At 44.3% G+C, this 27047-nt stretch overlaps 1 protein-coding gene across 1 annotated transcript in view; it reads right to left on the bottom strand.

Moving 5' to 3' along the window:
- PRKCE (protein kinase C epsilon) overlaps positions 1-27047 on the bottom strand; it is a 915268-nt gene that overhangs the window by 283744 nt on the left and 604477 nt on the right. The window contains exon 10 of the mRNA XM_030195809.1: positions 25558-25731. Within this exon, the coding sequence (XP_030051669.1) occupies positions 25558-25731 (174 nt within the window). The remainder of the gene's footprint in view (positions 1-25557; positions 25732-27047) is intronic.

The raw sequence follows: 27047 nt of genomic DNA, 5'->3' as shown, positions 1-27047 counted from the left end.
ACCCCAGTTCCAGCCCCCTTCTCCCATTTGAGAGCCCCCTCCTCCCATCTGAGAACCCCTTCCCTCCTCCCATCTGAGAACCCCTCCCCACCCCTTCTCCCATCTGAGAACCCCCAGAACACCCCTCTCCTCTCCCATTTGAGAACCTCCTCCCCACCCCAGTCCCCTTCGCCCATCTGGAAACCCCCTCCCCACTCCAGTCCCCTTCTCCCATCTGAAAACCCCCTCCCCATCTAAGAACCCCCAGAACACCCCTCTCCCATCTGAGAACCCCCTCCCCACCCCAGTCCCCTTCTCCCATCTGGAAACCCCCTCCCCACTCCAGTCCCCTTCTCCCATCTGAAAACCCCCTCCCCATCTAAGAACCCCCAGAACACCCCTCTCCCATCTGAGAACCCCCTCCCCACCCCAGTCCCCTTCTCAGTCCCCTTCTCCCATATAAAACCCCCTCCCCTCCCCATGTAAGAACCCCTACAACACCCCTCTCCCATCTGAGACCCCCCTCCCCACTCAGTCCCCTTCTCCCATATGAAAACCCCCTCCCCATGTGAGAACCCCCACAATACCTGTCTCCCATCTGAGGACCCCGACCCGACTCTCCTGCTCCCACCCTACCTTTAAAAAAAATTATTTTGAAGCGTCGTTGCAGGCAGCGCCTTGCGTCTGCCCTGCAGAAGTAAATCTCTTCGCTTCGAAGTTCGTCGTCGTCGGGCCTCACTATGTCCCGCCCTCGCGGAAATAGGAAGTTTCCTCAGAGGAGGGCGGGACATAGTGAGGCCCGACGACGACGAACTTCAAAGCGAAGAGATTTACTTCTGCAGGGCAGACGCGAGGCGCTGCCTGCAACGACGCTTAAAAAAAATTTTTTTAAAGGTAGGGTGGGAGCAGCGGGAGCAAAGTGGATCACCCCCCCACCCACTGACACCCGGGGCGGACCGCCCCCACCGCCTCCCCCTTGGTACGCCACTGCCACTAGGCCACTCCTCCACTCTGTGAGCTACATTGAACTTGAATCCTATTTGAGATAATATGGGATATAAATGTCATAAATAAATAAACTTCAATGTGACTGTGAAACGAAAACCAGCTAAGTAGGCAGACATGATACCTTTATCAAACTTAACAAATACTAGAAGTTACAATCATTGGCGATCAGCAAGACCCTTTCCTCCAGAGCCATTTTGGCAGTCTCAAAACTATGCACATTCAAGCAGCCACCAGTCTACCCTGCTAGTATGGTGTTTATTTTCTTTTATTTCTGAAAGGCTAATGTAGGAGTCCTTTTACTAACCCACGTAAGCGTCTATGCGCGCCCAACGCATTGCAAAATGGAGTTACCGCCCGACTACCACGTGGCTCTTGTGGTAATTTCATTTTTGCCACGCCTCTGAAAAATATTTTATTTTTGGATGCGCGTAATGGACGCGAGTCAAGTGGCATTTGGCATGCGGTCATCACCGCCCGGTTACCGCGCGAGTCTTTACCGCTAGGTCCAATGGCTGGCGGTAAGGTCTCAGACCCAAAATGGATGCGCGGCAATTTTCGTTTTGCAGCACGTCCATTTTCCGCAAAAATTTCTAAAAAGGCCTTTTTTACAGGCGCGCTAAAAAAATGGATCGATCGCGCGCCCAAAACCCAAGCCTACACTACCGCAAGCCATTTTTCAGCGTGCCTTTCTAAAAGGACCCCATAGTAATCCCTTTCACTGAGATTCTGGCTAATATTAGCATCTGCCTTATATCATCTTACGGAATTTCATCCCATAAACACAGTTTCTTGGCATCTTTGGCTATAAAACTTACATCTTAGACATGTATCATTCCATTTTTCAGATAGCCTTTGATCTATTCTTCTATCCTGACGATGCTCTGTGCCTTCCTCTATTATCCAACCCCACCCACCCAACTGCTGGGCTTCCTCTTAAAACAATTCAACTATCATGTTCTACAGAATGGACATAAATTCTTTGATTGCAAAAATTCAAATACACACATGAAAGCTGCCATAAGACTTATCAAAACATCCGGTTTCTAACTGTAAACAAATTTTGTTTGGTAACGTATTATTTATAACTTTAAGTCATGTTTTTATGACTATACAGCTGTTTATTTCTTTCTGCCAGTACTGGCAGTGAGTGAGCGTCGCACCCTGTCACAGCGTTGCGCGTTAAGGTAGAAAAGCAGTGTGCGAGAGCTCAGCTTAGGTCTTCATTGAGAAGGCAAGAGGCTTGGAACTTGGCAAGATGGCTACTGCTGTTAGTGGTGACTTCTGCTGGTCACCTCTAAACTCTCATTCAGGGGGTCTCTTAAAAAAGATTAGATGGAGTTATCTGCAGCAGGGCCCATTGGAATAAAATGGTACCTGCTGTACATAACTCGAGCTAACCTTTAGTAAAAGACCCCCTCAGTGAGGGAATCTATCATCTATACATTGTATCCCGGGAGAGTGGCAGGAATGAATACAATAAAACTTAAAAGCTAATATTAAGGCAGTATAAGGAAAATATTTAAGCCAGATTTTCCATTTAGGTTTTTACCGGGGGATCGAACAAAGTTCTCATCCAGTGCAAGGAAATGGCATTTGTATTTATTTCATTAATTTACTTCTGCCTACTCGATCCCACACTTTCTCTAATAAAATTTCAAAGCAATTTGTGGTTCATAAAAGCTTTTCTTATTATAAAAACAATACCCATCCACCATCAACACCGTTCCCATTCTGTCAAATCCCTTCCTCTTAACCCGTCATTTATCTATAACCTCTGTTCCCATTCTTAAGCTATATCATCTGCATTCTGAACATAAGAATAGCCACACTGGGTCAGACCAATGGTCCATCTAGCCCAGTAGCCTCTTTTCCAAACAGTGGCCAAGCCAGGTCACAAGTACCTGGCAGAAACCCAAATCGTGGCAACACTTCATACTACAAATCCCAGGCAAGCAGTTGCTTCCTATGTCTGTCTCAATAGCAGACTATGGACTTTTCCTCCAGGAATTTGTCCAAATCTTTTTTAAACTCAGATACACTAACCGCTGTTACCACATCCTCTGGCAAAAGTGTTCCAGCGCTTAACTATTCGTTGAGTGAAAAAAAAATTTCCTCTTATTTGTTTTAAAAATATTTCCATTTAACTTCCTCAAGTGTTGCCTAGTCTTTCTACTTTTGGAATGAGTAAACAATCAACTTACTTCTACTCATTCTACACATAGTAACATAGTAGATGACGGCAGAAAAAGACCTGCATGGTCCATCCAGTCTGCCCAACAAGATAAACTCATATGTGCTACTTTTTGTGTATACCTTACCTTGATTTGTACCTGTCTTTTCAGGGCACAGACCGTATAAGTCTGCCCAGCAATATCCCCGCCTCCCAACCACCAGCCCCGCCTCCCACCACCGGCTCTGCCACCTAATCTCAACTCAGGATTTTGTAGACCTCAATCATATCACCTCTCATCCATCTCCTTTCCAAGCTGAAGAACCCTAACCTCTTTAGCCTCATTTTGGTCACTCTTCTTTGAACCTTTTCTAATTCCACTATATCTTTTCTGCGTTATGGCGACTAGAACTGAATGCAATACTCAAGGTGCGGACGCACCACAGAGCGATACACAGGCATTATAGTATTTTTGGTCTTTCTACTACAATGCTATCATCCTCACTCTCCGTCTCATGTCTCTAAAACATTTCTTTTCAACAGTCATGTTTTAAACCTTTTCTGAAAAGCTGAATAACTGTCTTATGGTTGGAGCTTGCATGGCAATTTGTTCTACAATGCACGATATGCAAAGTGATTTAAACGGCCAGAAGCCATTTAAATCACTTGACCAGGGCTAACAGCGACTATTCAGTGGCACTTAACCGGATAATGGCGCTGAATATCCACGGTTAACGCCTAAGCCGAAACCAGCTAATTTGTGGGCAGTCTGGGGGGCAGAGCTGGCACTTATGCGGTTAAGTGCCAATATTTAGCAAGCAGCCACATAAGATAACCGCATAAATTTGTCCGCATAAAAAGCTGTCTTATCTCTATGCAGTTCAACTTATGCGGTAAAGCGCTGAATATTGCACTTAACTACATAAGGGGTCTGTTTATTAAGTTGCACTAGCGGCTTCCACATGGCATTACCAACACAGCCCATTCAAAGTGACATCATAGTACAGAAATGGCTTTATTGGGTATCACTACTCTTATTCACACCCATTTAGACAAATTTAAATCGGTTCTTTTGATTTCACTGGACCAGATAGACCATTTGCTCCTTTTCAAAAGATTACATGACAAAGGAATCTCACACCTGGTGCTTGATTGTTTTACCTTATACCTAGAAAACAGGCACTATCGCAGTCCATGTAAACAATACCACTTCTGTACCATTTACATTAGATTCCGTGGTTCCCCAAGGATCAATACGCTCTCCGATACTCTTTAAATATTTTCCTTTCACCTCTTCTAACACTGATTCAGAGCCTTGGTCTGCAAATAGTGGTGGTCTAAGGAAGCATTTTTTGGTTACTTTTAAAAAAAGTTTTCATTGTTTAGAATGCATAGACTATCTATATTAATACATCCCACCTTGAACGTTCTGAAGCTCACTCCAAGGCAGAGAAGCACAAAAATCCTGTAGTCTTCATAGGCTAGGACCAGTCACCCTCACTCATAGACCCGCCCTCAGCCACACCCCATCTATATATATAAAAGGCAACCCCAACGTTCTATGAAGCCTCCAGCCGGAAGTGTGAAGCGCCACAGATATCCGGTTTCCCCATGAGTGAAGGAAAACAGCACGAAATCCCTCTCTCTGTAACAGTGAAGGACTCAGAGGGGGGAGGGGAGAGAGACGCCATCACTCTCTCGGTAATACAAACACAGCACAGCAGGAAACGTAACACTGAAGGACTGGACTCGGAGGGGGGAGGGGGGGAGAGAGAGAGGGCAGAGGGCAGGGACACTCCCACATGCACACTCTGAAGAAAACCTTGCTAGCCCCCGTTTCATTTGCATCAGAAACGGGGCTTTTTTACTAGTATACCAATAATTCAGACAATTTTCAATTATGTAACTCAAAATCAGATCTATGTAATTCATGCTGTGTTGCAATTTATAAGTTTGTCTTGTAAATGTGAAGAAATTAATAAAGAATAAATAAATAAATAAATAAATAAAAAGAAATTACTGATATTAACAAGAAACTCAAGCTTATTACTTCTTGGCTTCATTCACATAAGCTCAATCTAAATCCACATAAATATTATTATTAGCATTTGTATAGCGCTACCAGATGCACGCAGCGCTGAACACCTGACACAAAGAGACAGTCCCTGCTCAAAAGAGCTTACAATCCAAGTAATACAGACAAACAAGACAGTTACGGGTGAGGGAAGTAATGGGTGAGAAGGGAGGAAGGGACAAGGGGAGGGCAATTGTGGCTAGGAGCTAAAAGCAGCAGTGAAAAGGTGGGTTTTTAGCATAGATTTGAAAACAGGTAGAGATGGAGCTAAACGTATAGGTCCAGGAAGTCTATTCCAGGCATAAGGTGCCGCGAGAGAAAAGGAGCGAAGCCTGGAGTTAGCAGTGGAGGAGAAGGAGGACGACAAGAGAGACTTGTCCAGTGAGCGGAGTTCACGGGGAGGAATGTAGGGAGAGATGAGAGCAGAGAGGTAATGGAGGGCCGCAGAGTGAATGCATTTAAAGGTCAGTACGAGAAGTTTAAACTGAATGCGGAAGCGGACAGGGAGCCAGTGAAGTGACTTGAGGAGCGGGCTAGTATGGGTATAACGATTCTGGCGTTATAAATATAAACTGCTCCTTCTTTCTAATCAGTTAAGCACTCTATGCGGTATCCCCATCCCACAGGTACAGACCACCCGTATATTAGGTGTCATACTGGATTCGCAACGTACCTTTCAATCTGAACTATCTCAAGTAATAAAGGACTGTTTCTATAAACTCTGTCTAATTAGATCCATTTGACCACTAATTTATCCTCCACATATAAATGACGGCATCCACACCATGCAGAAATTTCAAGGGGGCATGGCTTGGCCAAGTGGGGTCAATATCATCTGCTACCTGGATAAGTCCCAACGAGACATTAATTCAGTGGCACTATCGAGCATTATCTTCACAGACCTCAGCTCAATGGTGCTTGAGCTCAACAGCGGGAGGTACATACTATTATTATTATTTATTACATTTGTACCCCGCGCTTTCCCACACATAGCAGGCTCAATGCGGCTTACATAGTAAAAAAAAATACAAGTTCTGTAAAAGAATATTACAAGCTATAATAAACATTATAATGATAAGATTTTAAGAATAAATGATTTGGATATGGGAAGGTAAGGATAGGATAGGCAAAAGGAAAGGAGATTGGGAGGGGCATGATACGGAAAGATGGCGAAGAAAGGATTGGAGGATGAGTATGATAAGATTTGGGAGAAGGTCAAAGGTAAAACCGGTGTCAGAGTCAATGTCAGTGTCAAAGCAGGAGTAGTGTAGGTGGGGTGATAGGATTAAGTAAGGTCGTTAGGGTAAACTTATTTGAAAAGATGTGTCTTCAACATTTTCCTGAAGAGTAGATAGTCATTAATAGTTCGGATGGATCTAGGTAGAGCATTCCAAAGCTGACTACCCAAGGAGAAACTGGATGCATAGTAGGTTTTGCATTTAATTCCTTTACAGTTGGGAAGGTGTATATTGAGGTAAGTACATGAGGACATTGATCTATTTCTGATTGGAAGGTCGATCAGGTCATTCATATAGCTAGGGAATTCTCGGTATATGATCTTATGAATCACTGTATGGACCTTGAAAAATAGTCTTTCTTTGATGGGGAGCCAGTGAAGCATTCACCATTGTACAAAGAGAATACACATGCATGAGGAAAACTTTCCGCGCCAGGTTTTACACCACCTCAGAGGCACACATTGGTTTTTAAAAAGTGCATGTTTTGGTCACAGCTTTACAGGTGCCTGCCTCAGGAGTCAATAATATCTGCAAAATGGAAAGCAAATAATAAGCAAATAATAAATAAATAAAACAAATAAGGTACATATAGTTACATATAAGAAACATGCGCATACAGCCAGCAAAATATATATATATATATATATATATATATACGGAAATAAATAATTAAGGACCCTGTTTACTAAGGTGCACTAGCGTTTTTAGTGCATGCTAAAAATTAGTGTGCTGTAACCGTGTAGACGCCCATAGGAATATTATGGGCATCTACATGGTTAGCAAAAGCTAATGGTTAGTGCATGCTAAAACCACTAACGTGTCTCTAGCCCTATGTGAATTGCCATATTAAATCAATAAATATATACTCATTAAACAAGCACCAAAAAAGCAAATATATACAAATATATAAATACATATTGAAACATTGTATAAAGGTGTGTTTAAAAACCTACATGTAACAAACAAATTCATAGTTGTACTACTTATACATGGATGTTGTGAAATCACCAATTCCACATACTGTATGCCGACACCTGCAAGTGGAAGCTGCTAGATCTGTCCTGCCAATTTTTTCAATGCGTATATTTGTACAATTTTATTTATTTTTTTGAGGATTTACTGCCTTTTTGAAGGAATTCATTCAAGGCAGTGTACAGCAAGAATAAGTCAGACATAAGCAATAGACAATTACAGCAGTAAAAATATTCTAACAAGAATAGAAAGTATGGCATAGTATGCTCCATTACAACGACAACACAACACACAATAAAACATTTTCATAGACAGCGTGGAAGGGCATTACCGAACGGGGAGCCCACGTTCTCATGAGGGCGTCCTCGCAGGACGGCCCCGTAAAGGGGCGGGGCAACCTGTACTATCAAAACAAGATGGGCGTTCATCTTTCGTTTCGATAATACGGTTGGGGACGCCCAAATCATGAAATTGAGGTCAACCTTAGAGATGGTCGTCCTTAGGTCGTTTTTGAGATGGTCGTGCCCGGTTTTCGATGATAATGGAAATTGAGGACGCCCATCTCAAAAATGACCAAATCCAAGCCCTTTGGTCGTGGGAGGAGCCAGCATTTGTAGTGCACTGGTCCCCCTCACATGCCAGGACACCAACCGGGCACCCTAGGGGGCACTGCAGTGGACTTCAGAAAAAGGTCCCAGGTGCATAGCTCCCTTACCTTGTGTGCTAAGCCCCCCAACCCCCCCAAAACCCCAAACTGTACACCACTACCATAGCCATTAGGGATGAAGGGGGGCACCGACATGTGGGTTTCTGGTGGGTTTTGGAGGGCTCACATTTACCACCACAAGTGTAGCAGGTAGGAGGGGGATGAGCCTGGGTCCGCCAACCTGAAGTACACTGAACCCACTACAATTGCTCCAGGTACCTGAATACTGCTGCGATGGACCTGAGTATGGCATTTGAGGCTGGTATAGAGACTGGCAAAAAAGTATTTTTAAAGATTTTTTTTAGGGTGGGAGGGGGTTAGTGACCACTGGGGGAATAAGGGGAGGTGATCCCCGATTCCCTCCGGTGGTCATCTGGTCAGTTCGGGCACCTTTTTGAAGCTTGGTCGTGAAACAAAATGGACCAAGTAAAGCCGGCCAAGTGTTCACCAGGAACGCCCTTCTTTTTTCCATTATCGGCCGAGGACGCCCATCTCCTAAGCACGCCCCAGTCCCGCCTTCGCTACACTACCGACGCCCTGGGAACTTTGGTCGTACCCACGACGGAAAGCAGTTGAGGGCATCCAAAATCAGCTTTCAATTATGCCAATTTGGGCGACCTTGCGAGAAGGATGCCCATCTCCCGATTTGTGTCGGAAGATGGGTGCCCTTCTCTTTCGAAAATTCACCTGATAGGGTGTAAGCAAAGGTGGCAAACCAAAAAAAAATGGCGGAAGATAAACCAAAACAGACCAAAGGTGGAACATATAGATAGATAAAATAGCGTAACAGGAGTAAAAAAGTAAGGGGTCCTTTTACTAAGCCGTGGTAAAAAGTGCCCTTCAGTAGTGCACTTGTGTCTTTTGGATGTGTGCTAAACCATTTTTTACTGCGTCTAGGAAAAAGGGCCTTTTTTTTTAAGGGGCCGGAAAATGAATGTGCTGTAAAATTGAAACTGCGTCCATTTTCGGCCTGAGGCCTTACCGCCACCCACTGACCCACCCACCCGTGCAGTAAGCATGCAGCGCGCCAACTGCTGTTTATCGCCGGGTAAGCGGCCCGTGGTAGAAAATTCAGAATTACCACCTGGCTCGTGCGCAAACCAGGCGGTAGCACCGATTTGGCAAGTGCTGTACTTGCGTAGGTCCTCCTCCCACACCTGCGTAAAAGGGCCTCACAGTTGCAAATGAGTTCAGAAAGGTGCTTGAATATTATTTTAGCTAGGGTAGGAGTGGGTAAATGGTGGCTCTCATTGCCCAAGCTGCCAAATACACATGCACTCCTGCAGGCATTTTTACAAAAAGCCCTACGTCAGCAAAGCCTTTTCTTAACCACTGGAATAGAGCATGTCCTGACCTGAACATCTCAATCCCTATCTCCACGTTTGGTCTAAAATGGGCTACACATGTCTGTTTTTTTCTTTTTTATATTTTGAAATGGAACAATCTTTGTTTTAGAATGGAATTCAAACAAAATGGCAACTAGACTCCTTTAGAAAAAGGCAGTAAAGGGTTAGATCCTTTTCTTACTGAATTATCTATAACCAGTACCATGTAGAAGATAATTTTATAATAAGCCACTTAACGTGATCATCAGCTGTGCGCTGGAAGTGCCTCAGTTTTCAAAAGGGAAAGCAGACATAATTGTCCTTCCATGCACACATTTACATAAGTACATAAGTATTGACATACTGGGAAAGACCAAAGGTCCATCGAGCCCAGCATCCTGTTTCCAACAGTGGCCAATCCAGGTCACAAATACCTGGCAAGATCCCAAAAAAGTACAAAACATTTTATACTGCTTATCCCAGAAATAGTGGATTTTTCCAAGTCCATTTAATAATGGTCTATGGACTTTTCCTTTAGGAAGCCGTCCAAACCTTTTTTAAACTCCGCTAAGCTAATCGCCTTTACCACATTCTCTGGCATCGAATTTCAGAGTTTAATTACACGTTGAGTGAAGGAAAATTTTCTCCGATTCGTTTTAAATTTACTACATTGTAGCTTCATCGCATGCCCCCTAGTCCTAGTTACTCACACACATTTTCTGGTTTATTTTACATGTACAAGTGTGTGTTAAGTACATGTATAGGGTGCCAAAGCCTGCTCCAATCTCATCCCCGGTCATGCTTCCATTCAAGTTAGAGAAAGTTTTGCCTATACAGGTTTTGTATGAATGTATCATGAACAAGTTTATAAACAGCTGTTTCTGCATGGAAAACACTGTACTCCCATGTCTCATGCCAATTTTCTAATCGGCTGTAATTGTCTTTTCGCCTGTTTCCTAAGTAAGATGACTGTTTGTATTCACAGGCACACCCTGATGTAGGAATGTTCAGATCTGAACAAAAATTAATCCTATAATCTGCATGCAGGACATATCTAGTTTCTCAGTACCTCTGTTTTTTTTTCAAAGGTTCCATGACTATGGCAATTTAACCTGGTCACTGAAAGCAACTTTATACTGTATTTCACAAAGTTCAGAGCACATGGAGTTATTTTTGAACAGCCCAAACCCTCAGCGGGACATTTTTTTTTAAGGGGGCATCTTTCAAACTGTCAGCTTTGGTACAGAGTCCACAGGGCCGGTCTTAGGCAGGGGCAACAGGGGCGGTCGCAAAGGGCCTCGCGCTCGTAGGGGCCCCGCACCTCTGGCACGTCTGTCCTTCTGTCTCGGAACACCTCCCTGCTCCGTACCTTAACTTGTATCCACATTTTAGTAGAGAGCATCAGGCAGCGATTTTCATATTCTGTCTGCTGCCGAGCCCAGAGCCTCCTCGCTGCTGCGACCTGCCCCCTTTTGATGTCACTTCCTGCTTCCACAAGGGCGGGATGCAGCAGTGATGAGGCTCTGGGCTCGGCAGCTGAAGAGATATGAAAATTGTCTGTCTGTTGACCTCTACTGAGACATGGCGGGTGCATATCAAGGTATGGGGTCAGGTGGAGTTTCGAGAGCTCTGAACCTCCTTTTAAACTGATAAATTATAGCTTATAGTGGCGGGCACGGGCAAGGGGGTCCACTTAGCTGCACAGGGCCCCACAATTGCTATGACCGACCCTGAGACTCCACAGCTATTTTTACTTACTTATTTATTTATTGCATTTGTATCCCACATTTTCCCACCTCTTTCAAGGCTCAATGTGGCTTACAATACATCGTGATAAGTGGAAATACAGTTAGAAAATATACAATTACTGGTACAGAAAGATCTTGGGTAACATTATAATAAGAGACAGATATAGTAAGACAGTTCTGAATATATATGGAGGAGTTACATATGTTCATATTTGTTACTCTTTGTGGTACGCCTTGTTAAAGAGATGGGTCTTCAGTAGTTAGTTAGTTTGTTGATTTATTTATTTTTGTTACATTTGTACCCTGCGCTTTCCCACTCATGGTAGGCTCAATGCGGCTTACATGGGGCAATGGAGGGTTAAGTGACTTGCCCAGAGTCACAAGGAGCTGCCTGTGCCTGAAGTGGGAATTGAACTCAGTTCCTCAGGACCAAAACCCACCACCCTAACCACTAGGCCACTCCTCCACTGTTGCTACTATTTGAGATTCTACATGGAATGTTGCTATTCCAACATTCCATGTAGAAGTCGGCCCTTGCAGATCACCAATGTGGCCGCGCAGGCTTCTGCTTCTGTGAGTCTGACGTCCTGCACGTACGTGCAGGACGTCAGACTCACAGAAACAGAAGCCTGCGCAGCCTTCTATATGGAATGCTGCTAGTGGAATAGCAACATTCCATGTAGAATCTCCAATAGTATCTATTTTATTTTTGTTACATTTGTACCCCACGCTTTCCCACTCATGGCAGGCTCAATGCAGCTTACATGGGGCAATGGAGGGTTAAGTGACTTGCCCAGAGTCACAAAGGAGCTGCCTGTGCCTGAAGTGGGAATTGAACTCAGTTCCTCAGTTCCCCAGGACCAGAGTCCACCACCCTAACCACTAGGCCACTCCTCCACTTCACTTCACTTCGTTTTTAGGTTCAGTGGTAATGCGTTCCATAGCTGTGTGCTCAGGTAGGTAAAGCTTGACGCATGCATTAGTTTGTATTTTAGGCCTTTGCAGTTGGGGAAGTGCAGATTAAGGAATGTGCGGGATGATCTTTTAGCATTCCTGGGTGGTAGGTCTATCAAGTCTGCATGTAGGCTGGTGCATCTCCGTGAATGATTTTGTGAACTAGAGTGCATATTTTGAACGTGATGCGTTCTTTCAGTGGGAGCCAGTGTAGCTTTTCTTGTAGGGTTTAGCACTTCCATATTTTGTTTTACCGAATATGAGTCTTGCTGCAGTGTTCTCGGCTGTCTGAAGTTTCTTGATTATTTCCTCTTTGCAGCCGGCGTAGAGTGCATTGCAATAGACTAGATGGCTGAGCACCATTGATTGTACAAGGTTACAGAAAACGGTTCTTGGGAAGAAAGGTCTTACTCCTTTTAATTTCCACATTTGCTACCTGTCAACTTTGCTACCTGTCAGCTTTGCACTGTAGGTGCTTGATTTAATATCTGGTAGTTGTTTTTTTAAAGAAAATAAAAAGCATAGAGCTGAAAATACAATCTGTGATATTATCTTCTAATCCTGCACTCAACGTGTAATTAAACTCTGGAATTCATTGCCAGAGAATGTGGTAAAAGCAGTTAGCTTAGCAGGGTTTAAAAAAAGGTTTGGCTAACTTCCTAAAAGACAAGTCCATAAGCCATTATTAAGATGGACTTTGGGAAAATCCACTGCTTATTTCTAGGATAAGCAACATAAAATATATTGTACTGTTTTGGGATCTTACCAGGTACTTATAACCTGGATTGGCCACTGTTGGAAACAAGATGCTGGACTTGATGAACCTTTACTCTGTCCCAGTACGGCAACACGTATGTTCTTAAGGTGAAAACGTTAGCTTTGACCCCAGAATAGACCAGTACTTCTCTTGCTACAATAGCGAGAGTTTCCTAGAAAGGAATGTTTCTGTTACCATCAGCAATTGCAGGATTTTACACATGAGTAATTATACAGGATTTTAACTTCCTTAGGGTAATTTAAATTAAATGTAGTTTAAATGTAATTTACATTCTGCTTAACCAATGGTTCAAGGCAGATATAGCGATTCCATAAGTAACAAATAATAAAAATCACTAACACAGTTATATATTATATTTTATACTATTACAAATCAAACTTTAAAAAAATTTAAATTACATCCTATAAACATTCAAATTTCAAAGAAAACATCTCACTTTTAATCCCTGAACTCAAAATCAAGTTCCAGTGTAAGAAAAGAACCTTCCTGGCTTCCAAAAAGATCAAAGGAACCCCCTTTTCGCTCATAAGTCCAAATATCTGATCATTCACTTATTCAAGTTCCAAAGAGAGGCTGGATTATATTCTTTTTGCAATTTCTAAACCCTTGAACCATAACCTCATCTACTGTGAACTTGGTTACTGTTAATTAAAATAAGGAGTGGAGCTGAACGGGTAGATGTGAAGAATCTGTTCACGCTTTCCAAAAATACTAGGACTAGGGGGCATGCGATGAAGCTACCATGTAGTCAATTTAAAACAAATCAGAGAAAATATTTCTTCACTCAACGTGTAATTAAACTCTGGAATTCGTTGCCAGAGAATGTGGTAAAGGCAGTTAGCTTAGCGGAGTTTTAAAAAAGGTTTGGACAGCTTCCTAAAGGAAAAGTCCATAGACCGTTATTAAATGGACTTGGGGAAAATCCACTATTTCTGGGATAAGCAGTATAAAATGTTTTGTACATTTTTGGGATCTTGCCGGATATCTGTGACCTGGATTGGCCACTGTTGGAAACAGGATGCTGGGCTCGATGGACCTTTGGTCTGTCCCAGTATGGCAACACTTATGTACTTATGTACTTGGGATTTTGAATGGAATCTTGCTACTCTTTGGGGTTCTACATAGAATGTTGCTACTATTTAGGTTTCTGCCAGGTACTTGTGACCTGGATTGGCCACTTTTGGAAACAGGATGCTGGGCTTGATGGACCTTTGGTCTGTCCCAGTATGGCAACACTTATGTACTTGGGATTTTGAATGGAATCTTGCTACTCTTTGGGGTTCTACATGGAACGCTGCTACACTTTGAAATTCTGCATGGAATCTTGTTTTTCTTTAGAATTCTAGAATCTTGCTACTCTTTGGGGTTCTACATAGAATGTTGCTACTATTTAGGTTTCTGCCAGGTACTTGTGACCTGGATTGGCCACTTTTGGAAACAGGATGCTGGGCTTGATGGACCTTTGGTCTGTCCCAGTATGGCAACACTTATGTACTTATGTACTTGGGATTTTGAATGGAATCTTGCTACTCTTTGGGGTTCTACATGGAACACTGCTACACTTTGAAATTCTGCATGGAATCTTGTTTTTCTTTAGAATTCTAGAATCTTGCTACTCTTTGGGGTTCTACATAGAATGTTGCTACTATTTAGGTTTCTGCCAGGTACTTGTGACCTGGATTGGCCACTGTTGGAAACAGGATGCTGGGCTCGATGGACCTTTGGTCTTTCCCAGTATGGCAATATTTATTTGTTGCATTTGTATCCCACCTTATCCCACCTCTTTGCAGTCTCAAAGTGGCTTACAATACATCATGAGTAGTGGAGGAATGTTAGTAAATAAACATTTAGTATTACAGAGTATTGGTCAGCATGTTGATAATAAAACAAAGTTATATTATACAAGCAGATATTTGAGAAACAGTTCTAAACATAGATAGGCGAGTTGTGCATATTCCCATTGGCTGATCTTTGTGGTACGCTTTATTAAAGAGATGGGTCTTCAGTGATATGCGGAAGTTCGTTCTTTCATAGATCAATTTTAAGCTGCGCGGCAGTGCGTTCCATAACTGTGTGCTCAGGTAGCTAAAGTTTGACGCATGCATTAATTTGTATTTCATTCCTTTGCAGCTGGGGAAGTGTAGATCAAGGAATGTGCGGGATGATCTTTTGGCATTCCTAGGTGGTAGGGTCTATCAGGTCAGACATATAAGCTGGTGCGTCTCCATGGATGATTTTGTGAACTAGTGAGCATATTTTGAATGTGATGCGTTCCTTAAGTGGGAGCCAGTGTAGTTTTTCTCGTAAAGGCTTGGCACTTTCAAATTTTGGTTTGCCAAATATGAGTCTAGCTGCAGTGTTCTGGGCTGTCTGTAGTTTCTTGATTATTTGTTCTTTGTAGCCGGCAAATAGTGCGTTGCAGTAATCTAGATGACTAAGCACCATTGATTGTACCAGGTTGCGGAAAACACTCCTTGGGAAGAAAGGTCTTATTCTTTTAGCTTCCACATTGAGTGGAACATCTTCTTGGTTGTGTTTTTTGCGTAGCTCTCTAGAGTTAGGTGTTGATCAATGGTGACTCCAAGAATTTTTAGGGTTTCTGAAATAGGAAGGTTTAAAGTTGGTGTGTTAATGGCGGTAAATTCTTTCCTGTTGTGCTGGGAGGTGAGTATTAGGCACTGGGTTTTTTCTGCGTTGAGTTTTAGCCGAAATGCGTCCGCCCAGGAATGCATGATATTGAGACTTTGGTTGATGTCATTGGAAATTTCTTTTAGGTCTTGTTTGAAAGGGATGCAGATCGTTACGTCATCTGCATAAATGTATGGATTAAGGTTTTGATTTGAAAGTAATTTTGCCAAGGGTATCATCATCAAGTTGAATAGAGTTGGCGAAAGGGGGGATCCTTGTGGTACTCCGCATTCAGGTATCCACGCGGCTGAAATAGTCGAGTTGGATGTTACTTGGTATGATCTTGTGGCTAAGAATCCCTTGAACCAGTTGAGGACGTTGCCTCCGATTCCGAAGTATTCAAGAATGTTTAATAAAATTCCGTGATCAACCATGTCGAAAGCGCTTGACATGTCAAATTGTAAAAGTAGTATGTTCTTCCCAGACGCAATCGTTTGTTTGAATTTAGTCATGAGAGTTACTAATACTGTTTCGGTACTGTGGTTGGACCGAAATCCTGACTGGGAATCATGAAGTATTGAAAATTTATCTAGATAATTTGTAAGTTGTTTGGTCACCAACTTATGTACCGCAACTTGTGCTGTTTTAGCATGGGTCCCATTTCATGCACTGAGATCTAGTTATTAATGACCTGGGTTAACAGTACAATAACCCGTCTTAACAGTAGCCCGTGTTTATTACTTTCCCTCTTACACTGAAATCCTTTGCTACTGTGAGTCAACTGAATATGGGTCTCTTCACAACCAATAAAACTCAGGTCATCTGACGAGAAAACTGTGGAAATGAACGGATAACTGCAATGCAAGGTAGAACTCCAGGGCCCACCACTAACCGCCGCACATCTGCACCAGATCTGCTAGGGTCAGTAAGGGCAGATGTCAGTTTTTCTGTGCCAAAAATAGGTCGGAGTTTAGGATAACCACAAGGAATACTTATGAAATGTACTTGCACATGAGGGCTCTGCTTCTTCTTTCATTTATACAGCTTGGTTCTCTTAAAAATCATGTCTGCATGGAACAACGGCCGGACTACAGTTGCCTTCTCTTGACTGGGTGGATAAGAAGCAAATCAGAAGCTAAGAGAGCAATTATTTTCCTTATTTTCCTGCTCAAACAATCTTAATCTCCTTGTGCCCAAAGCACTTCACTCAACATCACCAAGCATCAAATTCAAGAAGGGCGGGGGCTATTAATGAAACAATGCTTGGTTTCGCTCTATTTTTGGCCTGGCAGTTTTCTCTTTGGCCTTTAGTTCAATTGAAACTATACCTGGGATCAAGAGCAAAGAGTCTGCACAAACAACTACCTCAGGATATTTCCCCCCTGTCTTACAACCTCTGCCAATTCACTTAGCCTGGTCAACATTGTTACAGAACTCAGATGGGTGCCACTCACCACGGATGTTTCTGTAACCTTGCAAACTTGAACCCTAAATCTAGTCACTAGGACACAGGGGCTATGAGTACTGCCTCTGAAGCATCAGCTGACATGGAACAGAATGACTTGACCTATGTCCTTCATAGTGCAGTGCATAGCACTGCACTGAGGCATTGATCTGGTCTGTGCAACAACATTGATGGAAAGAAAATACAGAGAGCAATTTTCAAAAGCAATTTAGTTGGGTAAAATGGCTATCTGAATATTGGTCAGCCTTTACCCAGCTAAAAGTAAGTGTGATATTCCACAATACATCTAGCTGCATTATGATCTATATGTTCCTGAGGGTGTGTCAGGGTAGGGAAATCTGTCTGTACATTGCACTTTCACGGAAAGAGGTTTGCAGAAAAAGCACGGGACAATATCTGTGGATATTTTGCCCTTGCAATTATCAAGGTGAAAGAATATGTGTGCCTCTGCTTTGAAAATTGGTACAAAGATCTCAGGTAGAAGTAGCTGTGGACGCTGAAAGTTGATGCCAAAAAAGCTGGGGAGGAAGTGGAAGGTAGCAGCACACAGTCTGGATAAGAAGCTGAGAAATTTAGAAACTCGACAGAGTCTTAAGCATTGAGTGCATTCACATTTCAGCCTTTTCTCAAGCACCTTGAGACATTAAAGACCAAACTAGCTTCCTGTCTCCTACACTACTGAAGATTCATACAGCTACAAAACTATTTTCACCAGATAAATGGACAGGTTTGAAAATTCCAGGCCGGCATCCTGTAGTGACAAGAGGATTCAGGCCATGCGGAACATTAAGAAGATAAGAATAGCCATACTGGGTCAGACCAATGGTCAATTTAGCCCAATATCCTGTTTCCAACAGTGGCCGAGCTAGGTCACAAATACCTGGCAGAAACCCAGATAGTAGCAACATTCCATGCCACTACTCACAGGTCAAGCACTGAGTTCCCCATGTCTGTCTTAATAGCAAACTAAGGACTTTTCCTCCAAGAACTTGTATAAACCTTTTTTTAAACCCAGATACGCTAACCGCTCTTATTACATCCTCCGGCAACGAGTTCTAGAGCTTAACTTTTCATTGAGTGAAAAATATTTCCTCTTACTTATTTTAAAAGTATTTCCATGTAACTTCATTGAATGCCCCCTAGTCTTTGTACTTTTGGAAAGAATACAAAATCAATTCACTTCTACTCATTCTACACTACTCAGGATTTTGTAGACCTCAATCATATCTCCCCTCAGCCATCTCTTTTCCAAGCTGAAGAGCCCTAATCTCTTTAGCCTTTCCTCATATGAAAGGAGTCCCAACCCCTTTATCATTTTGGTCACTCTTCTTTAAACCTTTTCTAATTCTGCTATCTCTTTTTTGAGATGCGGTGACAAGAGCTGAGTGCAATACTGAAGGTGAGGTCAAACCATGGAGTGACACAGATGCAGTATAGTATTCTCAGTTCTATTTACCATCCCTTTCCTAATAATTTCTAGTATCCTATTTGCTTTTTTGGTGATGGGCAGAAGATTTCAGAGAACTGTCTACAATGACACCTAGATCTTTTTCTTGGGTGCTGATTCCCAAAGTGGACTCTGGCAGAAGGTAACCATAATTCAGATTATTCTTCCCAATGTGCATCACTTTGCATTTGCCCACAATAAATTTCACCTGCCATTTGGATGCCCAGATCGCAGATGAAATTTAATGTTGACAAATGCAAAGTAATGCAGATTGGGAAGAATAATCCGAATCGTAGTTACCTGATGTAGGATCCACCTTGGGGATCAGCATCTAGGAAAAAGATCTAGGAGTCATTGAAGATTCCAGGCCAGCATCCTGGTGTCGATCCTCATATAGTGACAAGGGGATTCAAGCCATGTGGAGCATCTGGAGAGAAAGTGACTTAAGGACATCCAGAGCATCCAACCGATTCTATTTTCTGAATTAAAGAGAAATGTATCTTTATCCTTTCCTAGTGTCTGCACTTATGGATGGGAAAGGGACAGGAGATGGGATCTGATATAACACCTTTCTGTGGTTACGACTAAGGCAGTTTGCTTATTATACACAGGTCATTATTTTGTGTCTGGGGCAATGGAGTGGTAAGTGACTTGCCTAGACTCACAAGGAACTGCAGTAGGAATTGAACCTGGTTCCCCTGGTTCTCAGGCCCCTGCACTAACCACTATAACAAAACCAAAGGGGTTAAAACAATTCTGAGATCTAGAAGCCTGCGATTTTGGTAACCTTCCCTACCATTCTAGTAAGGTACTAATCTGAGTTAAAACAGGCAGGCTAAAGCTGAGCCGTGAGGTTCAACCACGACTTGTCCTTCAAAAGTTAATTACATAATACATTGTTAATATGAAATGAGGACATAATAATAATCCTGGTTATCACATCATCATTTGCCTGGGCATTACATAATAGAACATCTGTAATGCAAAGTACTCTGAAGACAAGAAGCAGCTGGGATCTTGCCTAAAACACAAAGGCTTTGGAGGTCCTGTAGTGAAACCTGTCGAGGGGTAGCTTGCTGCCAGATGGAAGAGAAGGACTCTGCCAGAGGGGCTACACAGTGCTGGGGTGGGAGAAGGTCCCTCTTTGTAGAGCAGAAATCGATGACATAGATAACTTCCTGATGGAAAGGGGGATCCTTCTTGAAGACGTTAATTGATGTTGGGTGTTATCTTCCAAATGGGGAAAGGAGAGTCCATCAGAAGGGTTGCTCAATGTTGCAAACAGAAAGGTGTTCCTTTGGGTCAGCAGTGAGATGGAGGGTACTAATTATAATTTTTGGACTGCTTTTTCAAATTATGCTCAAGCTAGGCTAATTGTTTCAAATTTCAATACCATGCCTTATGATCTTGAGCAAGTCATTTAACTTTCCATTGTTCCAGGTCCCCACTTAGATTGTAAGACCACCAGGTACCTCAACGGAGCTCCCATTCCTACAATCTTGAGTTCTAGGGCAATGGAGTCCAACAGAGACCGATGCACGCTGGGTATAGTTATGCATCGAATAGGTCTCCACCTGCCTCGGCGCCTCCTGCTTGGCAGGTCATTCGGGCGCATCGGCGGATGTGTCTTGGGCCGGATCATCTCCCTGTGAAGCGCAAGTAGTGTCTCAAAGACGAGACGTATTCTACTCTGCCAGGGATGCCCAAAGGAGATGCCCAGAGCTTTGCTCCCTCGGTTATGGAGGTGGAAAACTCAACGAAACCCCACTCTCAACATCCAGACCGTGTGAGCCAGAGATTGGAGGTTGGGATGTAGAAGTGCCCCCTCGTTCTGCGTAATGAGAGCTGGAAAACATTCCAACTCCAGAAGAAGAGGGAATCCTATCTGACGCAGCTAGAAAGGAGCAATCAGAATCATGGCTCCACAATCTTGCTTGAGAATCAGCAAAGTCTTTTCCACCAGATGTATGGGAGGATACGCATACAGAAAAACCTGTCTCCCAAAGAAGGAGAAAGGCATCCGATGGTAGCCTGCCGTGAACCTGCAGCCTGGAACAGAACTGAGGGACTTTGCGATTGGACCTTAGTTTTAGCCTATTATGCTGACCATTTGTAAAATACAGGTTATAAGAGACTTGAACCTACAGCATTCCACGTAGTAGTATAAGGCACTTACTACCCAAGCTACAGACGTAGACTTCTTTATAAACCACTGTTTCCAGAAGCCCTTTATTACTTGTGCTGGGAGTTGGTGGTTAGCATAGGAAGTTTTCAAGGCTGAGGTATAGAGAAGCCAGTGTTCAGTCTCATTTCCCCTGTTAATTCATACTACAAGCCAGTGGCGTAGCTACATGAGGCCAGGGGGGGCCAGGGCCCACATAGATTTGGCCCTGGACCCCCCTACTAATGACCCTCTTGACCCCCCTCCTGCTGCCAACCCTCCACCGCCATCACCGTGGGCTAACTTTGCTGGTGGGGGACCCCAACCCCCGCCAGCTGAGGTCCTCTTCTTCCCGTGCAAGGCTTTGTTCTGTTTCTGACATGGACGTCAGACTCACAGAAACAGAACGAAGCCTGATCTGATCTGCAAGGTTTCGTTCTGTTTCTGTGAGTCTGACGTCCTGCATGTACAACGTGCAGGACGTCAGAAACAGAACGAAGCCTTCGGAGGAAGAAGAGCACCTCCTTGGCTGGTGGGGATTGGGGTCCCCCACCAGCAAAGGTAGCCCACGGCGATGGCGGGGGAGGGTTGGCGGCGGGTGGGGGGTCGAGAGGGTCGTTGGCAGAGGTTGTCAAAGTTGGCGGTGGCGGGAGTCGCCAATAGTGGGGGGGGGGGGGGGGTAATGGTGGGAGGGAGTCAGCGCCACCGGGGGGGGGGGGCTAAAATGTGCCCCCTCACCTTGGGCTCTGGTCCCCCCTCCCGCCGAAGTCTGGTTACGCCCATGCTACAAGCTAAAAGTTGAAACCCGTCTAAGACCTTAGTGAGTGCACATAAAGTAGGATATAGGAAACAGCATACCACATTATTTCACAGGGCCCCCCGAGCCTCGTTTGCATTTGACATCATTAGGGGGTATGTTTACTAAGGTGCATTTGCGTTTTTAGCGCGTGCTAACCGTGTAAGCACCCATAGGAATAGTAGGGACGCCCACAAGGTTAGTGCGCTAAAAATGCTAGCGTGCCCTTAGTGCTGTTTAGTAAACAGGGGCGTTATTTTGCATTCTTGAATACGATCATGTTACTGCATACGTTTATTAGATTCTTCATATATATCCCCTTTTTGTGGGTTACCAATTATATACAGGTACTTTCTTTGTCTCTAGTTGGCTCACAATCTGTTTTGTACCAGGGTCAAGAGAAGATTATCTTACTTGCCCAGGGTCACAAGGAGCTGCAATGGGAACTGAACCTGGTTACCTGGTTCTCAGTCCACTGTGTTAACCATTATGCTACCCCTTCACTCAACCCCACTAACACGTCAGGAACAATCTAGTGTGCACACTTACCCCTAAATTCTATAAAAGTTGCTAAAAACTGCATGAGCAAATTTGGGCATGTGCCCGATTTGCAGATGCAAATTTAATTAAATAAGCCAATTACCACCAATAATTGAAATCTTAACAAGCAATTATTGGTGCTAATTGTATTTAATTATATTTTATGTATAGGTTCAAAAAGGAGGTGCACTCATGGGAAGGCCATGGGTGGATCAGGGGCGTTTTGGCATGTCGTTATAGAATAAAGGAGATCCGCGCGTAACTTAGCTGCGGGGATTTACACCAAGGTTTCATTGATTTAAATGGTCGCGCTTAAATTTAGTCACAGTTCCTGGCACTAAGCACTATTCTACGTGACAGACTTGATCGACCTACCAACTAGAAACACATCCGAATCAACATGAACGTACCTAAATCCGCACTACCCAAGCTGCAAAGGACTCAAATACAAATCAACCTACGCATCCAGTTTTTCCTACGTTAGCACACAACTGTGGAACGCAACTGAGGAGTGGCCTAGTGGTTAGGGTGGTGAACTTTGTTCCTGGGGAACTGAGGAACTGAGTTCAATTCCTGGCACAGGCAGTTCCTTGTGACTCTGGGCAAGTCACTTAACCCTCCATTGCCCGCCGCATTGAGCCTGCCATGAGTGGGAAAGCGTGGGGTACAAATGTAACAAAAAAAAATTACCAAAAGTCTTGAAAACTATGTACGATCACCTAAACACTAAGAACTAACCTGTTTAAAAAGGCATACCTGGCCGATCCAACATGAATGCCTGATATCTGCAACACAACAAAACTAAAGTACATAATGGACATAACACAACTCTTCCGTTATACGATGCCCTAACGTGGCTGTGCCACATGAACTTTAACTTACCACAACATCACTTTGTATTTGTTCACACTGGAGTCTACAAACCAGTGGCGTAGCTACGTGGGGCCTGAGGGGGCCCGGGCCCCCGCAGATTCGCCCCTGGCCCCCTGCCGACGACCCCCCTCCCGCCACCAACCCTCCCCCAACATCGCCGCCAGCCCCGCTACCGCATGATTTACCTTGATTGCTGGCGGGGATGCCCAAACCCCGCCAGCCAAGAGTGTTCTTCAGCGCTGGAGTTAGTAAACTCCAGCGCCTTCATTCAAGAAAGTTCGTCTGAAGGATCAGCTGGTTTTGACGCCTTACGTCCTGCACCGTGCATGTAGCCCCGTGCAGGACATAAATGCGTCAAAACCAGCTGATCCTTCAGACGAACTTCCTTGAATGAAGGCGCCGGAGTTTACTAACTCCAGCGCTGAAGAACACTCTTGGCTGGCGGGGTTTGGGCATCCCCGCCAGCAATCAAGGTAAATCATGCGGTAGCGGGGCTGGCGGCGATGGTGGGGGAGGGTTGGTGGCGGGAGGGGGGGGGAGTTTAAGAGTGTCAGCGCGATCGAGCGGGGGAAGGGGGGTTGCCGGAGGGGGGGAGGCGGCTTAACAGTGCCCCCCCATCTCGGGCTCTGGCCCCCCCTCCTGGCAAGGTCTGGCTACGCCCCTGCTACAAACACCCTCTCCGGTACTATGTAAGCCACACTGAGCCTACAAATAGGTGGGAAAATGTGGGATACAAATGTAAATAAATAAATAAATGGCACCTAACGTTAAGTGTCGTTTATAGAATAGTGTTTACTGCTATTTTTTTCGGCGTCATATATAGAATTCAGTCTTTGGCTACAAATCCTCTTGATTTGTGCATTCAACAATCTCAGAAGTGGATCACTTGAAAGCAGGTTTCCGGCAAACCTCTGCATAATTGATAAATATTTTTTTAAGAATCAGTAAATGAAGCTTTGGAGGTGATCCAAGGTCTTCATGCTTTCTTTTCAGTTACAGTGCTCGCCGAATCCAAACCACATATAGCCAATAAGTAAAAACAAATCATAGGGTTCAGCAAAAGACGCTCACTGAAGGCTGGAAGAGGGCAGACATTTTTGCTTCTTTACTGCCATCTTCTGGCACTGCCAAAGAACACAGACAATTGCATATTTGCAAAGCGGTGTGGTAGCCGTGTTAGTCCATTTTTAAAGGTAATAAATAGAAATAATTCAAAACACAGAAAAAAAAATAAGACAACACTTTTTTATTGGACTAACTTATTTTTTGATTAGTTTTCGAAGGTAACCCTTCTTCTTCAGATCGGAAATAAGCAAATGTTGACAAACATAGTAACATAGTAGATGACGGCAGAAAAAGACCTGCACGGTCCATCCAGTCTGCCCAACAAGATAACTCATATGTGCTACTTTTTGTGTATACCCAACTTTGATTTGTACCTGTGCTCTTCAGGGCACAGACCGTATAAGTCTGCCCAGCACTATCCCCGCCTCCCAACCACCAGCCCCGCCTCGCAACCGCCGGCTCTGGCACAGACTGTATAAGTCTGCCCAGCACTATCCCCGCCTACCAACCACCAGGCCCGCCTCCCACCACCGGCTCTGGCACAGACCGTATAAGTCTGCCCAGCTCTATCCCTGCCTCCCACCACTGGCTCTGGCACAGACCGTATAAGTCTGCCCAGCACTATCCCCGCCTTCCAACCACCAGCCCCGCCTCCCACCACCGGCTCTGGCACAGACCGTATAAGTCTGCCCAGAACTATCCCCGCCTCCCAACCACCAGCCCTGCCTCCCACCACCGGCTCTGGCACAGACCGTATAAGTCTGCCCAGCACTATACCCGCCTTCCAACCACCAGCCCCGCCTCCCACCACCGGCTCTGGCACAGACCGTATAAGTCTGCCCAGCTCTATCCCTGCCTCCCACCACTGGCTCTGGCACAGACCGTATAAGTCTGCCCAGCACTATCCCCGCCTTCCAACCACCAGCCCCGCCTCCCACCACCGGCTCTGGAACAGACCGTATAAGTCTGCCCAGAACTATCCCCGCCTCCCAACCACCAGCCCTGCCTCCCACCACCGGCTCTGGCACAGACCATATAAGTCTGCCCAGCACTATCCCTGCCTACACACAAGCTTCCACGTAGTTCCAGAACCGTCCTTAAATACATTCCAAAATTAGCTGACAACTTTCTGCAATTAAAATTTTTAAACATAGCAAAGGATTGTGCCAAGGACTTTTCAGCACATACCATACAGTTTTTTTAATATTAAGATTTTACTCCATTAAGCTTAACGTGAATAGAGGCTGATCGTGAATTCACCTGTATCTGCATGCAAATATACACACACTTTAAACATATATATAAACACACATATATATATAACTCAAACACAAGATTTCAACTTATTAACAACCGTTACACTAATAAACACTCCACACGAAGCAACATCATCACTGGAACTTTCCAGAACCGAGCTGAAAACCCTGCAACGTTCTGGTACATCAATTCATTGCGACTTACACCTATAGTGAAATTCTGAATCAGTGATCGATGCCTGCAGGGGCCGTGGGATGTCTGTCCACGAATGTGTTAATCTTACCCTTGCCAAATCTAACAGTACACTCAGCCCCAGGTGATCCTTGCAGCCTGTGAGGGCACAGTGCTGTTTTGACTGACTTATGCATCGTACCTTCGTCTGGAAGCAGCAGTAGAGCTGTGTTAGGTAAGGGTGTTTCCGCGCTAGCGCCAAAATCCTTTTTTCTGTCATCGTGCAATCCACATCATCATCTTGAAGAATGACGTCTTTTTTTAGGACTTTTACCGCATATACTTCATCTTTACCTTTCAGCTCTGCCAGCATGACCTAGAATTAACATAAAGTTATCCTTAGGAAGGAGAGACATACACAGAACCCATGGACAGATGCTCATCTCTACAGTTTTCCTTAGCAGATGACGGCATTAGAAACAGAGAGCAGAGAATACTTTGTACCCTGCGCTTTCCCACTCATGGAAGGCTCAATGCGGCTTAGGTACTTATTTTGTACCAGGGGCAATAAGTACATAAGTAGTGCCATACTGGGAAAGACCAAAGGTCCATCTAGCCCAGCATCCTGTCACCGACAGTGGCCAATCCAGGTCAAGGGCACCTGGCACGCTCCCCAAACGTAAAAACATTCCAGACAAGTTATACCTAAAAATGCGGAATTTTTCCAAGTCCATTTAATAGCGGTCTATGGACTTGTCCTTTAGGAATCTATCTAACCCCTTTTTAAACTCCGTCAAGCTAACCGCCCGTACCACGTTCTCCGGCAACGAATTCCAATGGAGGGTTAAATGACTTGCCCAGAGTCACAAGGAGCTGCAGTGGGAATCGAGCTCAGGATCAAAGTCCACTGCACTAACCACTAGGCTACTCCTCCACTAGGAGCAGTCCATGTAGAAGCCTGCTCTTGCAGATCAGCAATGCGGCCGCGCAGGCTTCTGTTTCTGTGAGTCTGACGTCCTGCACGTACGTGCAGGACGTCAGACTCACAGAAACAGAAGCCTGTGCGGCCGCGTTGCTGATCTGCAAGGGCAGGCTTCTACATGGAATGTTGCTAGTGGAATAGCAACATTAACATTCCATGTAGAATCTCAAATAGTAGCAACATTCCATCTAGAATCTCCAATAGGGAAAGGGAAATGGGACTTGATATATTGCCTTTCTGAGGTTTTTGCAACTACATTCAAAGCAGTTTACATATATTCAGGTACTTATTTTGTACCTGGGGCAATGGAGGGTTAAGTGACTTGCCCAGAGTCACAAGGAGCTGGCTGTGGCTGCAGTGGGAATCGAACCCAGTTCCCAAGGACCAAAGTCCACCACTCTAACCACTAGGCCACTCCTCCACTCATTTAACATTTGTTATTTATTTAGCAATTTATAACACTTCCTTTCAACAATGTTCGCGATGAGGAACAATAGAGGGTTAAACAGGTTTACGAAATATAAGGGTCCTTTGCAAAGCCGTGGCAAAAAAAAAAGGCCAGCGGTAGTGTGGGCGTGTCTTTTGGGCGTGCACTGGGCCACTTTTACCCCGGCTGGGAAAAAGGCCATTTTTTAATGGGTCAGGAAATGGGTGTGCGCAAAAATAAAAACTACAGGCGGACTTTTATAGTGTTGAGTCGCCATATTTTT

Source organism: Microcaecilia unicolor, chromosome 3 (assembly GCF_901765095.1).
Source record: "Microcaecilia unicolor chromosome 3, aMicUni1.1, whole genome shotgun sequence".
In the NCBI taxonomy this organism is placed as follows: domain Eukaryota; kingdom Metazoa; phylum Chordata; class Amphibia; order Gymnophiona; family Siphonopidae; genus Microcaecilia; species Microcaecilia unicolor.
The sequence above is the reverse complement of the archived record's forward strand: the minus strand, read 5'-3'. Positions and strand labels throughout refer to the sequence as shown.